Here is a 15230-nt window from a genome sequence, read left to right as displayed (position 1 = left end):
TAAGATAGCCACCCCATACTGGGCTCTCCATCTCCCTGTCTTGCTTTCTTTTTCTTCATAGAACTTATCAACATAATAAATGTGTGTGTGAGTGCATGTGTGTGTGTTCTGTCTCTCCCACTAGAATGTTAGTTCCATGTCAAGAGGAAGCATGTATGTTTTATTCTTAATGAATTTCCAGTACTGTGAATGATGCCTGGAAAACAGGTGGGACTCAGAAAGTGTTTGTTGAATGAACCAATGACCAAATAAGCAAACAAAGGACAGGTTTGGTTTACTCACCTAGTGTTACTCATAATATTCATGACCTGCTTTAGGCATTTATATCTTAAGTTTTGGTGGGGGGAGGGGTGCTGGTAGGGGGGGACCGTCACATCTTCCAAAGCTTCTAACCATTGGTATCCATAGTCATCCTGCGGGTGTGCTTCCCATTTGGTGTGCAGCCCCGTCTGTCCTATTTCTGCTCACCACATCTGTTCTGAATTTGTGCCCTTAGGAAAGATGGGTCCCTGGAACCTTCTTATGAATGAACTGAGAGTCAGAGGAAAACCAGATGCTTGGAAAGACTGAGGATTATGTACAGGACTCATTTAGCTCTAAAATGGCTTTTTTTTAAAATTAAAAAAAATCTCATTCATATTTATTGCATATTTTCAGGTTTATAGTATAAATATTTATAATTTTCCAATAGCAATTTTTAATACTCTGAATATGTGCATAAATGTGGATAATTTCCCAATGGGGAAAGACAGGTTTCCCATCAGTTAATCAGAAAGGATGCCACTAGCTAAACCCACAACACCTGGCAGTGTGTTGCATCCTTCTGTTGCCCAGCACGTGAGAGGTGGGATGTGGTGGAGCAGAAACAAAATGTGTACACCACAGCTCGGGGCCCACGCTGCTGGCTGTTTCCGTTGTTGCTGGATACTGTGCTTGGAGCACACACATGCACACATATATGTGTGTATGTATGTGTGTGTATATATGGGCATGTGCCTATATATGTATGTGTGTATATGCATGCATAATGTGTGTTTATGTGAGTGCCTATATATCTCTGTGTGTATATGTGTTGTGTATATGTGTATATATGTATGTGTGTATATATGTGTGTATGTGTATATATACGTATTGTGCCTACATATATGTCCATGTATATATATGTGTGTGTATATGTATGTGTTTGTGTGTGCATGTGTGTATATGTCACTGTATGCATGTGTGTGTGTCTGTGTGTGTATATATGTATGTCTATATGTGTGTATATGTATGTGTATATTTGTGTATATGTGTATGTATGTGTATATATGTGTGTATATGTATGTATATTTGTGTGTATATGTATGTATGTGTATATATGTATGTATATATGTCCATGTATATATGTCTGTGTGTACACATGTATGTGTATATATATCTGTGTATGTCTATGTGTGTATATCTCTGTGTTTATATTTATGTGCATATATATGTGTGTGTTTTTATGTTTGCATTTGTATATATGTCTATGTATGGATATATTTGTGTGTGTATATGTGTATGTGTATATATATGTGTGTGTGTCTGTGTATATATGTATACACAGACACACACACACACACAATAGCTCTGTTATGTTTTAAAAACACAATATACCCTTAAGCCAAGCAGTGTTTATTCCAGTCCACAGTGCATGTGCATTCTGTGGTGGGGAAATTATGGCTTTTCCCCAAATCACTATAGTAGATATATTATTAAGTGTAAATATATAACAAACGTCTTTGGAAATCAAGTGCTATGTTTATCTCTGTGTAATGAAGCTGTCAGTGTAACCTGTATTTATTGAACCACAAGTAGGTTATAAAACTTCCACTGATGAATGTAAGTCACTCAGCTGTCATAAACAAAGGAAGTAATTAGCATTTGGTTCAGACCCAGTGAAGCCAAATTTCACATGCTCTAAGGATTATCTTAATAGTTCCAAAACGCTGCCACTTTCAGCTCTAAGTGTTTCAAAATTATGAACCCAACATAAACCGTGTTCAGTGTATAGCATAGATGTGTCTCTGAGAAATAACCACTCGATTTCTTGCACACATTCATTCTTGCTGTACATACTCTATTCAGTGATGTCTCTTGATCAGGGACCCCTTATCCAGTTCAGAACATCTGAAATATGCTGTAGATATGTGTCTTCTCTTATGAAAACATTGTGTCTACAAAAGACAATTTCCTATTGCCCTTCACTAAATTTCAGAATCTCCCCTTAGAAATAATGCTATAAATTACAACTTTGTGTGGTTGCCCTAGAATTATTAGCAACAGATATCGGGTACTTCTGGGTTAAATATGCAACCATGTTCTTTCCTAAGAACTTAAAAATGATTCATTGCAGAAACATTATCTGAATTCCAAGTGACCTACCTGTGAATAAAATTTAAGAAAAATAAGAGCCCATTCTATATCAGAAAAGGCCTAGCTACTGATAGCTCCTGTATAATAAAAAGATTGCCAAATCCAGGTTGATGACCTATTTATTTAAAGCAAATTTGATTCAATAAAATTCCAGTACACAGTAATTGGGACAGCCCTTAGAATTCATCTTAATATAATAGCAGCTGTCCATAGTGAATTGAACTTTTTTCCACCACCCCATCTTGGTTGCTTACAATTTAAATGAGGAATCATAGCATGTGTCACCAAAAGGTCAGATGGCTTTCTGGCCTGTGCATGCAATTCCCAATTTATAAATGACTGCGTTCAAAACGTTGGCTTCTACAAGGATTATTTACAACACAAAACATTTTTACATGGCACTTACCTTCTAAAAATGCTAGCTTTAGCCCTGGGGGCCACATGTGAGAAGCGATTCCTCTTGTCTTTGTAGACCAGTCAAATCAGTATGTGTTTTGGGGTCCCCAAGACCACCCCTGTGTTTGATGACTTGCTAGGAAAACTCAACAGGACTCAGTGTAGAGTCATAATCATGGCTAAGATTTATTACAGCAAAAGGACACAAAGCAAATTCAGCAAAGGAAAAAGGCACATGGGGCGGAGTCTGGGGGAACCAGGCACAAGCTCAGGAAAGTCCACTCCCAGAGAATCATACAGGATGCCCTTCATCCCTCCAGCAATGAGTTATGACAACCGGGGTAAACTGTTGTCTGTCTGGAAAGCTCATCCAAACCTGGGGGCCAAGAATTTTTACTGGGGGCGGGTCCCCTGGGCACCATTGCCTGGCAGGCACCATACCTCCAGACCACCAGAAAGAAAGCAGGTGTCCAGCAGCAACTGTATTGTTTGCACAAGAAACATAGGTTCAGTGTTCCCCTCTTATTAAGGAGTTGGGGAACCCCTCCTGAAATCCAAGTTTCCAGATGCCAGTCAGGGGCCAGCCTTGCCAATAGGCCTTTCTAGGGCGGTGGTCTCAGAGCTGCAGTGTTAACTCTTCTGCACAATATGTCTTCAAGTTGTTTCTGTGGGAGAGAGCGTTCTTAGTTCTAGTAGGCGTGTCCTTTTCTCGCCAAGCGCCAGTCCTAAACACATCATCTTTTCCTCCCGCCTTGCTCCTAATATCAGGGGGTGGCCTGGATCATCTAAGAGCGAGGTTTTAAGAGATGGACTCAGGACCCATCTCCTTGCCTCTGTGTTCATACAGGTACCACGGTTGTAAATCTGGGGAGTGTTCCTCCTCCAGGACTGCCCCTGCTGGCAGCATCTCCCGCCCAGTCACCCGTCAACCTGCCCCATTTGTCCCCTGGCTTTCTTGCTTCAAAACCCTTTTTATTTTCCTCAAGGGACTAAGAACAGAAAACACAACAGGAAACATGACTTTTTGCAACAGTTTATACATCTGTTTGCGATGTATTGCATTGTCCTTTTACTATATCCCTTCCATTCCATATATGTTTTTATTTTAACATCTTTATTGGACTACAGTTGCTTTAAAATGTTGTGTTAGTTTCTGCTGTATAAGAGTGTGAATCAGCTATACGTATACATATATCCCCATATCTCCTCCCTCTTGCATCTCCCTCCCACCCTCCCTATCCCACCCCTCTAGGTCGTCACAAAGCACCGAGCTGATCTCCCTGTGCTATGCGGCTGCTTCCCACTAGCTATCTGTTTTACATTTGGGAGTGTATATATGTCCATGACACTCTCTCACTTTGCCCCAGCTTACCCTTCCCCCTCCCCGTGTCCTCAAGTCCACTCTCTACATCTACGACTTTATTCCTGTCCTGCCCCTAGGTTCTTCAGAACCTTTTTTTTCTTTTTTTAATTCAGATTCCATATACATGTGTTAGCATATGGTATTTGTTTTTCTCTTTCTGACTTACTTGACTCTGTATGACAGACTCTAGGTGCATCCACCTCACTACAAATAACCCAATTTCGTTTCCTTTTATGGCTGAGTAACATTCCATTGTATATAGGTGCCACATCTTCTTTATCCATTCGTCTGTTGATGGGCATTTAGGTTGCTTCCATGACCTGGCTATTGTAAATAGAGCTGCAATGAACATTGTGATACCTGAGTCTTTTTGAATTATGGTTTTCTCAGGGTATATGCCCAGTAGTGGGATTGCTGGGTCATATGGTAGTTCTATTTTTAGTTTCTTAAGGAATCTCCATAATGTTCTCTATAGTGGCTGTATCAATTTACATTCCCACCAACAGTGCAACAGTGTTCCCTTTTCTCCACACCCTCTCCAGCATTTATTGTTTGTAGATTTTTTGATGATTCTGACTGGTGTGAGGTGACACCTCATTGTAGTTTTGATTTGCATTTCTCTAATGATTAGTGATGTTGAGCATCCTTTCATGTGTTTGTTGGCAATCTGTATATCTTCTTGGGAGAAATGTCTATTTAGGTCTTCTGCCCATTTTTGGATTGGGTTGTTTGCTTTTTGGATTTTGAGCTGCATGAGCTGCTTGTAAATTTTGGAGATTAATCCTTTGTCAGTTGCTTCATTTGCAAATATTTTCTCCCATTCTGAGGGTTGTCTTTTCGTCTTGTTTATGGTTTCCTTTGCTGTGCAAAAGCTTTTAAGTTTCATTAGGTCCCATTTGTTTATTTTTGTTTTTATTTCCATTACTCTAGGAGGTGGGTCAAAAAGGATCTTGCTGTGATTTATGTCACAGAGTGTTCTTGCTATGTTTTCCTCTAAGAATTTGATAGTGTCTGGCCTTACATTTAGGTCTTTAATACATTTTCAGTATATTTTTGTGTACTGTGTTAGGAAGTGTTCTAATTTCATTCTTTTACATGTACCTGTCCAGTTTTACCAGCACCACTTAATTGAAGAGGCTGTCTTTTCTCCATTGTATATTCTTGCCTCCTTTATCAAAGATAAGGTGACCATATCTGCGTGGGTTTATCTCTGGGTTTTCTATCCTGTTCCATTGATCTATATTTCTGTTTTTGTGCCAGTACCATACTTTCTTGATTACTGTAACTTTGTAGTATAGTCTGAAGTCCAGGAACCTGATTCCTCCAGCTCTGTTTTTCTTTCTCAAGATTGCTTTGGCTATTCGGGGTCTTTTGTGTTCCCATACAAATTGTGAAATTTTTGGTTCTAGTTCTGTGCGGAATGCCTTTGGTAGTTTGATAGAGATTGCATTGAATCTGTAGATTGCTTTGGGTAGTATAGTCATTTTCACAATATTGATTCTTCCAATCCAAGAACATGGTATATCTCTCCATCTGTTTGTATCATCTTTAATTTCTTTCATCAGTGTCTTATAGTTTTCTGCATACAGGTCTTTTGTCTCCTTAGGTAGGTTTATTCCTAGGTATTTTATTCTTTTTGTTGCAGTGGTAAATGGGAGTGTTTCCTTAATTTCTCTTTCAGATTTTTTCATCATTCGTGTATAGGTATGCAAGAGATTTCTGTGCATTAATTTTGTATCCTGCTACTTTACCAAATTCACTGACTAGCTCTAGTAGTTTTCTGGTAGCATCTTTAGGATTCTCTATGTATAGTATCATGTCATCTGCAAACAGTGACAGCTTTATTTCTTCTTTTCCGATTTGGATTCCTTTTATTTCTTTTTCTTCTCTGATTGCTGTGACTGAAACTTCCAAAACTTTGTTGAATAATAGTGGTTTTGTGGGCATCCTTGTCTTGTTCCTGATTTTAGAGGAAATGGTTTCAGTTTTTCACCATTGAGAACGATGTTGGCTTGTCATATATGGCCTTTATTATGTTGAGGTAAGTTTCCTCTGTGTCTGCTTTCTGGAGAACTGTTATCATAAATGGATGTTGAATTTTATCGAAAGCTTTTTCTGCATCTATTGAGATTATCATATGGTTTTTATCCTTCAGTTTGTTAATATGGTGTATCACATTGATTGATTTGTGTATATTGAAGAAACCTTGCATTCCTGGGATAAACCCCACTTGATCACAGTGTATGATCGTTTCAGTGTGTTGTTGGATTCTGTTTGCTAGTATTTTGTTGAGGATTTTTGCATCTATGTTCATCAGTGATACTGGTCTGTAGTTTTCTTTCTTTGTGACATCTTTGTCTGGTTTTGGTATCGGTGATGGTGGCCTCATAGAATGAGTTTGGGAGTGTTCCTTCCTCTCCTATATTTTGGAAGAGTTGGAGAAGGATAGGTGTTAGCTTTTCTGTAAATGTTTGATAGAATTCACCTGTGAAGCCATCTGGTCCTGGGCTTATGTTTGTTGGAAGATTTTTAATCACAGTTTCAATTTCAGTGCTTGTGATTGATCTGTTCATATTTTCTATGTCCTGGTTCAGTCTGGGAAGGTTGTGCTTTTCTAAGAATTTGTCCATTTCTTCCAGGTTGTCCATTTTATTGGCATATAGAGTTGCTTGTAGTAATCCCTCAAGATTCTTTGTATTTCTGCAGGGTCAGTTGTTGCTTTTCCTTTTTCATTTCTAATTCTGTTGATTTGAGTCTTCTCCCTTTTTTTATCTGGCTATTGGTTTATCAACTTTGTTTATCTTCTTAAAGAACCAGCTTTTAGTTTTATTAATCTTTGCTATTGTTTTCTTCATTTCTTTTTCATTTATTTCTGATCTGATCTTTATGATTTCTTTCCCTCTGCTAACTTTGGGGGTTTTTTGTTCTTCTTTCTCTGATTGTTTTAGGTGTAAGGATAGGTTGTTTATTTGAGATTTTTCTTGTTTCTTGAGGTAGGATTGTATTGGTATAAACTTCCCTCTTAGAACTGCTGCATCCCATAGGTTTTGGGTTGTCGTGTTTTCATTGTCATTTGTTTCTAGGTATTTTTTGATTTCCTCTTTGATTTCTTCAGTGATCTCTTGGTTATTTAGTAACATATTGTTTAGCCTCCATATGTTTGTATTTTTAACATTTTTTTTCCTGTAATTGATATCTAGTCTCATAGTATTGTGGTCGGAAAAGACACTTGATATGATTTCAATTTTCTTAAATTTACCAAGGCTTGATTTGTGACCCAAGATATGATCTATCCTGGTGAATGTTCCATGAGCACTTGAGAAGAAAGTGTATTCTGTTGTTTTTGGATGGAATGTCCGATAAATATCAGTTAAGTCCATCTTGTTTAATGTGTCATTTAAAACTTGTGTTTCCTTATTTATTTTCATTTTGGATGATCTGTCCATTGGTGAAAGTGGGGTGTTAAAGCCCCTTGCTATGGCTGTGTTACTGTCGATTTCCTCTTTTATGGCTGTTAGTATTTGCTTTATGTATAGAGGTGCTCCTATGTTGGGTGCATAAATATTTACAATTGTTATATCTTCTTCTTGGATTGTTCCCTTGGTCATTGTGTGGTGTCCTTATTTGTCTCTTCTAATAGTCTTTATTTTGAAGTCTATTTTGTCTGATGTGAGAATTGCTACTCCAGCTTTCTTTTGATTTCCATTTGCATGGAATATCTTTTTCCATCTCCTCACTTTCAGTCTGTATGTGTCCCTAGGTCTGAAGTGGGTCTCTTGTAGACAGCATATCTATGGGGCTTGTTTTTGTATCCATTCAGCCAGTCTATGTCTTTTGGTTGGAGCATTTAATCCATTTACATTTAAAGTAATTATTGATATATATGTTCCTATTCCCATTTTCTTAATTGTTTTGGGTTTGTTTTTGTATGTCTTTTCCTTCTCTTGTGTTTCCTGCCTAGAGAAGTTCCTTTAGCATTTGTTGTAAAGCTGGTTTGGTGGTGCTGAATTCTCTTAGCTTTTGCTTGTCTGTAAAGGTCTTAATTTCTCTGTCGAATCTAAATGAGATCCTTGCTGGGTAGAGTAATCTTGATTGTAGGTTTTTGCCTTTCATCACTTTAAATATGTCCTGCCACTCCCTTCTGGCTTGCAGAGTTTCTGCTGAAACAGCTGTTAACCTTATGGGGATTCCCTTGTATGTTAATTGTTGCTTTTCCCTTGCTGCTTTTAATATTTTTTCTTTGTATTTAATTTTTGATCGTTTGATTAATATGTGTCTTGGCATGGTTCTCCTTGGATTTATCCTGTATGGGACTCTCTGCACTTCCTGGACTTGATTGACTATTTCCTTTCCCATATTAGGGAAGTTTTCAACTATAATCTTCTCAAATATTTTCTCAGTCCCTTTCTTTTTTCTCTTCTTCTCCTGGGACCCCTATAATTTGAATGTTGGTGCGTTTAATGTCCCAGAGGTCTCTGAGACTGTCCTCAATTCTTTTCATTCTTTTTTCTTTATTCTGCTCTGCAGTAGTTATTTCCGCTATTTTATATTCCGGGTTACTTATCCATTCTTCTGCCTCAGTTATTCTGCTATTGATTCCTTCTAGAGAATTTTAAATTTCATTTATTGTGTTGTTCATCACTGTTTGTGTGCTCCTTTGTTTTTCTAGGTCCTTGTTAAACATTTCTTGTATTTTTCCATTCTATTTTCAAGATTTTGGATCATCTTTACTATCATTACTCTGAATTCTTTTTCAGGTAGACTGCCTGTTTCCTCTTCATTTGTTTGGTTTGGTGGGTTTTTACCTTGCCCCTTCATCTGCTGTGTATTTCTCTGTCTTTCCATTTTGCTTAACTTAGTGTTTGGGGTCTCCTTTTCACAGGCTGCAGGCTCATAGTTTCTGTTGTTTTTGGTGTCTGCCCCCAGTGGATAAGGTTGGTTCAGTGGCTTGTGTAGGCTTCCTGGCGGAGGGGACTGGTGCCTGTGTTATGGTGGGTGGGCTGGATCATGTCTTTCTGGTCGGCAGGGCTGCATCCAGTGGTGTGTTTTGGGGTGTCTGTGACCTTAGTATGATTTTAGGCAACCTCTCTGCTAATGGGTGGGGTTGTGCTCCTGTCTTGCTAGTTGCTTGGCATGGGGCGTCCAGCACTGGAGCTTGCTGGTTGTTGGATGGAGCTGGGTCTTATCGTTGAGACGGAGATCTCTGGGAGAGCTCTCACTGAATGATATTCCATGGGGCTGGGAGGTCTCTGGTGGTCCAGTATCCTGAACTCGGCTCTCCCACCTCTGAGGCTCAGGCCTGACACCTGGCCGGAGCACCATGACTCTGTCAGCCACACGGCAGATGAGTGGTTTATTACCGAAGATATTAAAGCACAGGAACCAACAGCCAGATGAAGAGATTCATAGGGTGAGGTCGAGAGCAAAGGAACGTCAGTCCTCTTGGAGTTTGGAGCCCAGCATGGTGTCACGTGGGGGCATTCTTCTTCACCACCCTGGCGGCTGTCTGAAACCCCTCCTTTTGGATTTTAATGGTGGCTTCACTACACAGCCATGGTTGATTAAATCCTTAGGCATTGGTGATTAATTCAACCTCCAGAAACTTTCTCCTCCTTCTGGGTAATTGGGGAGCGGGGGGGGGGTCCCATATATGTTTTTTCACTTGAAATCTCTTACAGAAACATTAGGGCATACTAGGAAACCATCCTTCTACCTCTCTCATCCGGCTTCTCTGATATCCTAGAGAAAAACCTATAAGCCTGTCACCTGTCCCTTTCCATGAAGGAAGGAAGGAAGGAATAAGTGAATGGAGGGGAGAAATAATAAGCCAAGTCTGTGGTGGAGGGCACACCTGCTTTGGCAAATTTGTCTAAAGTCTAAGCAGATGTTAGGTCTCAGGACAGGTACTGGCCAGTGTTGGGTACCGAAGGACTTGAGCAGGTCAAATAAGTGGCTTCGGCACCAGGAAGTTTTATGTGATGCCACGGAAAGCACCGAGCCTGGTTGGCCCGGCGCTGTGGTTGGGAGCCGTTTCATATCCTGGGTCACCTGCCGCCTGATCCCCCGGTTGCTCAGCTGGTCAGTGAAAATGAAAATGGTACTGACCTCGCAGGGCGTGTGTGAGAGTGAAATGAAATGAAACTGCTGTGAACTCAGAAGAGCGCCTGGTTTTTTGTGACAGTGATGATGATGGGATGATGGTCCTGGTGATGACGATGATGGTGATGTCACGGGAGGACCACAAGCGTAGAAGTCAGGCGCATCTGTGCACCTCTCAGCACCTGTGTCTTGCTATGAACCATCATGATTCCCAAACCTGTCTGAGCTGCAGCCCCTCCCCACCTTTGAGCTTGGAACGTTGCTTGGGAAATTAGATGAGATAATACAGAGGAACGGTCCATCAGTGCCTGGCATGGAAAAGGCATTCAGTGAATGTGTATTGTTATTTTTAATCCCACTTTTGCAGTGTTAATGAATTTCCTTTTTCTATTTAGTTTTCACAGTCTAAGGGTATTCAGTTAATTTTCTTAAAAGCAAAGCCTTCCACTAGCACAGCGTTACTCTATTTCTTTACGTGACTGATGCTTGCGTATGTCAGTGTACTGTTCCTAGCTTCTCTATTAAAGGAAGGAATGACTGGGGGGGAAATCAGGGCAGATGGATTGGAAGGGGATTGCCAATGTGTGATTAAATTCTGTTAAACACGAGCTTACACCTGGCAGGCGACAATGGGCCATTAAGTGCACTGTGTCCCCGGAAGCAGCGGTAACCCAGGGATGCCCCAGAGCCGTCTCAGCTGTGCATTTGCTGTCTCCAACAGGGTAAAGGTGATGAAAGGCATGAACATCATTGGGGTGAGAGCCAGCAGCCCTTCCGTGTGGGAGGTTAAGAAGAGCACAGATTACGCTGGGAAGTACACACCAGCTGTCATCGTTTGTCAGAAGAAATCGGCTGGCTCGGAAAACAGGTGAGTCCCAGCGGCCTGCCATATATTCAGGTTCGCTGCAGCGGTGGCCTCCTTTTTCCCAAATTTGCTGACAACCACTTCCACCGCGGTTTGCACTTGGGGTGCGTCGTCTGTATTATTAGTGCTTCCAGGTGAGATGGATAGAATCCTTCACTTGGAAAAAGGTGGGCTATTATTCACAGTGGACCTACTTACAATCCCAGCACAGCTCCGGGTCACCTGCAGGGATTACTCCATGCAAATGGAATTTATCTCGAAATGATGTTCCACTGCAACACGGCCTCTTTCTAATCCATATGATTAGGTAAAATGAAAAGTCTGGGCAGCTCTGATAAAATGGCCCATTTTGCAAGTGTTTCAAACAAGAGTTTGTTGTAAAACAAAACAAAACAAAACACCCAGAGCTTGTCGATCTCGTGGCACACAGAGGTGCCTTCCACATTTGCCGTGTCGATTTAAATATAATGCGTGGATTGCATTTTGTGCCGGGATTTTCTGATGGACCTGTGAATGATCTGCTGTGGAATTATAGGGAATTGTGACTCTGTCTCTGATACCCACCAAGTTAGAAACAGTCTCTTCACAGCTGGGCAGAGACTTGGAAACTCAGTGGTTTTTTATTTCTGTTTCCCGAAACCTCGTTTGTGGCTCTAAGATATTTCTGATCTGGTCACCTGTTTTTGCCACTTTTAGGCTGGTTGATTTTTGCCCTTTATGTTGCTGGCAATTGAAATAATTATGAATGGACCAATCCTAGGTATGTAGCATTATTTCAGGAGTCAGCTTTTTGAACTTTATAGCTCAATGTTTGGAAAATATTTATTTTCCATTATTTATTCTAATATAGAGGTCATGAATCTCAGCTGACAGCTATTCTGCTTTTTGGGGGTTTATTTCCAAATAGCATCATTGGATGCCAGTTTGGGGGTGATATGATGTGGATTTCCCTCTGTGCTCCTCTGTTTCATGTGGGTGCTCTGGGATTCGGGTTATCAACTGTCAAGCTCTGGCCTGTGACTTTCCTTTTGTGACCAGTGTTACAAGATTTTTTTCTTGAAGATTTGCTTGTAGAGCAGATGAGGGGGGAAAAGGAGAAGTCTGTATCTGAGTTCTGCCCCAAATGTTTACATAGTAATGCTGTGCTACACGGAGTACCTTCATGAGCTTACAAATAAGCTCACTTCCGAAGGTGTCTGTGCCAGTGATATGATTTGGGAAATGAGATGCCACCTCCATGAAAGGTTTCCTTTGTGTTGCGAAGTTGGCAAAAATTAGGAAGGATAGATAGATAAGCAGATAGGTAGGTAGCTCGGTAGATAGATAATGATAGATAGGTAGACCAGATGGATATAGATTGATAGATAGGTAGATGATAGATGGATTGATATTTTACTATTCTTTACCAGAAAGAGTGGGGGGGATTTGGGAGAAGTCTCAACCAATGTGCTGATTTTCCCTCTTGTTTCTTCTTGCCATTTACTCTGCGGATTAGTGGGAGTAGTAGTGATTGTAGTGTTATGTATGAAATGCAGAGAGATTTGAACCGTTTTGAAACGTTTTATTACATTTCTGGCTAAGTATTCATTCAGGTCGTCTTGGGCGTATGGAGAAATAAGGAAACTTTACCAGGACGGCTGATCCCCATTAAGGTATAAAGTGGCAGCTGCCTTTTTATGGATCACGTAAGGCAGGCACTCCCAAGGGGTTTTAACACTTCCTTAAATGAAACAAAAAATCAACAGCTCTAGAACATATCGAATCATACATAGGTGTGGTCCTTGCCATTTTTTTTTTTCCCTTTCATCTGTAACAGTATCTTCTTTAAGAAACAAATTCCCCGAATGGACTATCAACCTAGTCCTTCAAAGGTCTGGTATCAGCATGCCATTCACTATGGAGAATATTCCTTATCCCTTTGTAGATTCTGATGTCAGTTTTCTATTTCCTGCTATGGGTCTAGATGATGGAAGAAGCATATGTACACACACAGACATACACAAACACACATGTGTATGTCTATGTATGTAATATATGTGTACGTGTGTATATAGAATACTATATGTGCATATACAGTACTTTACATGTCTTTGTAATATGTCATATATGTATACATAGTTCGTGTATACAGAACATATATATGATACAGGTGTTTAAATATGTGCCTATATACACATGTACATTTTTATGGGATTTATGTACTCACATATGTTATGATGATGCAGAGGTTTATTCTCTTTTTTCGGAATCCAGTTCTTACACTGAAGCCAGGAAGGCTTTGCTTACTGAGGAAGCCGTGGAATGCAAGCTCTAAGCTCTGTTAGTTGGGGAACCGTGTTGGTCTGGTTGATGGCTGTTTCCAGTCCCTACAGCAGCATCTGGGACACATGAGGCTCTCCATAAATACTTGTTTAGTGATGTTCTGGAGTTACACTATATCTCTGTTACTCTGTGTATAATGATGCAAATCTGTACGTACACGTATTGAATGGCCTCTGATACACCTGTTCAAAAAAGGAAGGTGCACAACAACATCTATATTGATGCCCCATTTGGGGAAAGCCCAGAGAAGAATACTTTCTGAGCAGAGGGGCTAACAGTGGTTTCTACTGGGAGGAGCTGGCAAGTTGGGGGAGAATGCTGAACGTAAATTACTTTTTACTGTGAGCCATTTGGACTGTGATTTTTTTTTTACTATGTGCATGTATTACCATTCAATATAATATATACAGTTAAAATAGACTTTTTTGAATACGATACATTCATTTCTATGTTCAACTTTTATCCTCACTTCAAAATTTTTTATTTCACTTCTGTCTTTATGGAATTAAATACAGAAGAAGCATGCTCCACTCTCTGGGATAGCGAACGGACCAGAAGATCTGTTTCTCTTTTCTTTGAAGGATAATTGGAGAACGTATTACGGAGTGGATGTTTTCACATTAGTAGGTTTTGCTTCAGAAGCTGTTTTGCTTTATACCTTCTTCCCACTCTCTTTGACGTTCAGTTATTCTTTAAAGTCAGCATCAGATCATTGGAATGCAAAAAAGGGAGCCTTTATGAGCTTGAGAGTCATGGATTGTGTATTGCTAATAATGCACCATGGATTGTGAAGTTGCCTTAAGGAAGTTAAGTCCCTGTGATAGGTGTAATTTTATGGATTAAGGAGACACTTGTGCTAGTGATGAACTCAACAGGAATGAGTGGAGATTCTTATCTAAGTTGAAATGCATCCTTTGTTTTTTGAAGAACTTTGGTTTTTGAACGCCTTACCGTCACAGTACTAACATATGAATGTTACCCACAGCTGTCAGATCTGTGTTGACTAAGCATTGCCAGGAAATACTATGGAACAGAAGCAGGATAACTAAGTACGCTCTGTCCATCAAATTCCATTTGACATTTTCTGAGTCTTGCTGACTGTTAGAGCACTATGTAAACTTAGATAAATGTGTAACAAAAGTCACATACTTTTTATTTCTTTGCTCTTCTCTGCACAGATGAGTGTTTTCCAGAGTTTGCCACAGTTGCTATTTAAATGACTTTAGGTGGTACAAAGAAATGGGGTCAAATAAACTTGAATGACAGAAACATATGTGCTTTACAGTTCTCCAGCAAGACTACTGATGGAAGAGAAATTCTTCTCTTTTAGGGGCTAATACGTCTATAAAATCTCTATCTTTTGTTAATAGATTGTAGACAAGCAAGAGTACATAGTTCGATTTAATCCTTTTTCATAATTATCTGTTTATAATCCTTCACACTATACTGCTTTTCCATTTATTCATAGGTAATTTTGTTACCGAGTTCAAGCTCGGACCACTCGCCACACGGCAGGCCAGTAAATTGACAGACGGGTTGTTGGGGAAAGGGATAGTGACTTTATTCGGAAAGCCAGCAGACCGAGGAGACAGTGGACTAGTGTCCCAAAGAACCATCTTAACCCGAGTTAGAATTCAGGCTTCTTTTATACTGAAAAGGAAAGGGTGTGGTTGGTTGCTGCACACTTCTTGGTGCTGGAATCCTTTGTTCTTGCAGCTGCTGTAAACCTTACACTCTCTTCTGCAACTTTTTATCTCTATAGGAATGGAAAAGTGTTATATCTTTAAAGCT

The 15230-nt window shown here is 40.0% G+C and overlaps 1 protein-coding gene across 1 annotated transcript in view; it reads left to right on the top strand.

Annotated features, from left to right (window-relative positions):
• TMEM132D (transmembrane protein 132D) overlaps positions 1–15230 on the top strand; it is a 711716-nt gene that overhangs the window by 306577 nt on the left and 389909 nt on the right. The window contains exon 3 of the mRNA XM_007189646.2: positions 10974–11120. Within this exon, the coding sequence (XP_007189708.1) occupies positions 10974–11120 (147 nt within the window). The remainder of the gene's footprint in view (positions 1–10973; positions 11121–15230) is intronic.

This window comes from Balaenoptera acutorostrata, chromosome 13 (assembly GCF_949987535.1).
Source record: "Balaenoptera acutorostrata chromosome 13, mBalAcu1.1, whole genome shotgun sequence".
NCBI classification, from domain to species: Eukaryota; Metazoa; Chordata; class Mammalia; order Artiodactyla; family Balaenopteridae; genus Balaenoptera; species Balaenoptera acutorostrata.
This window is presented reverse-complemented; position numbering and strand designations above follow the sequence as displayed.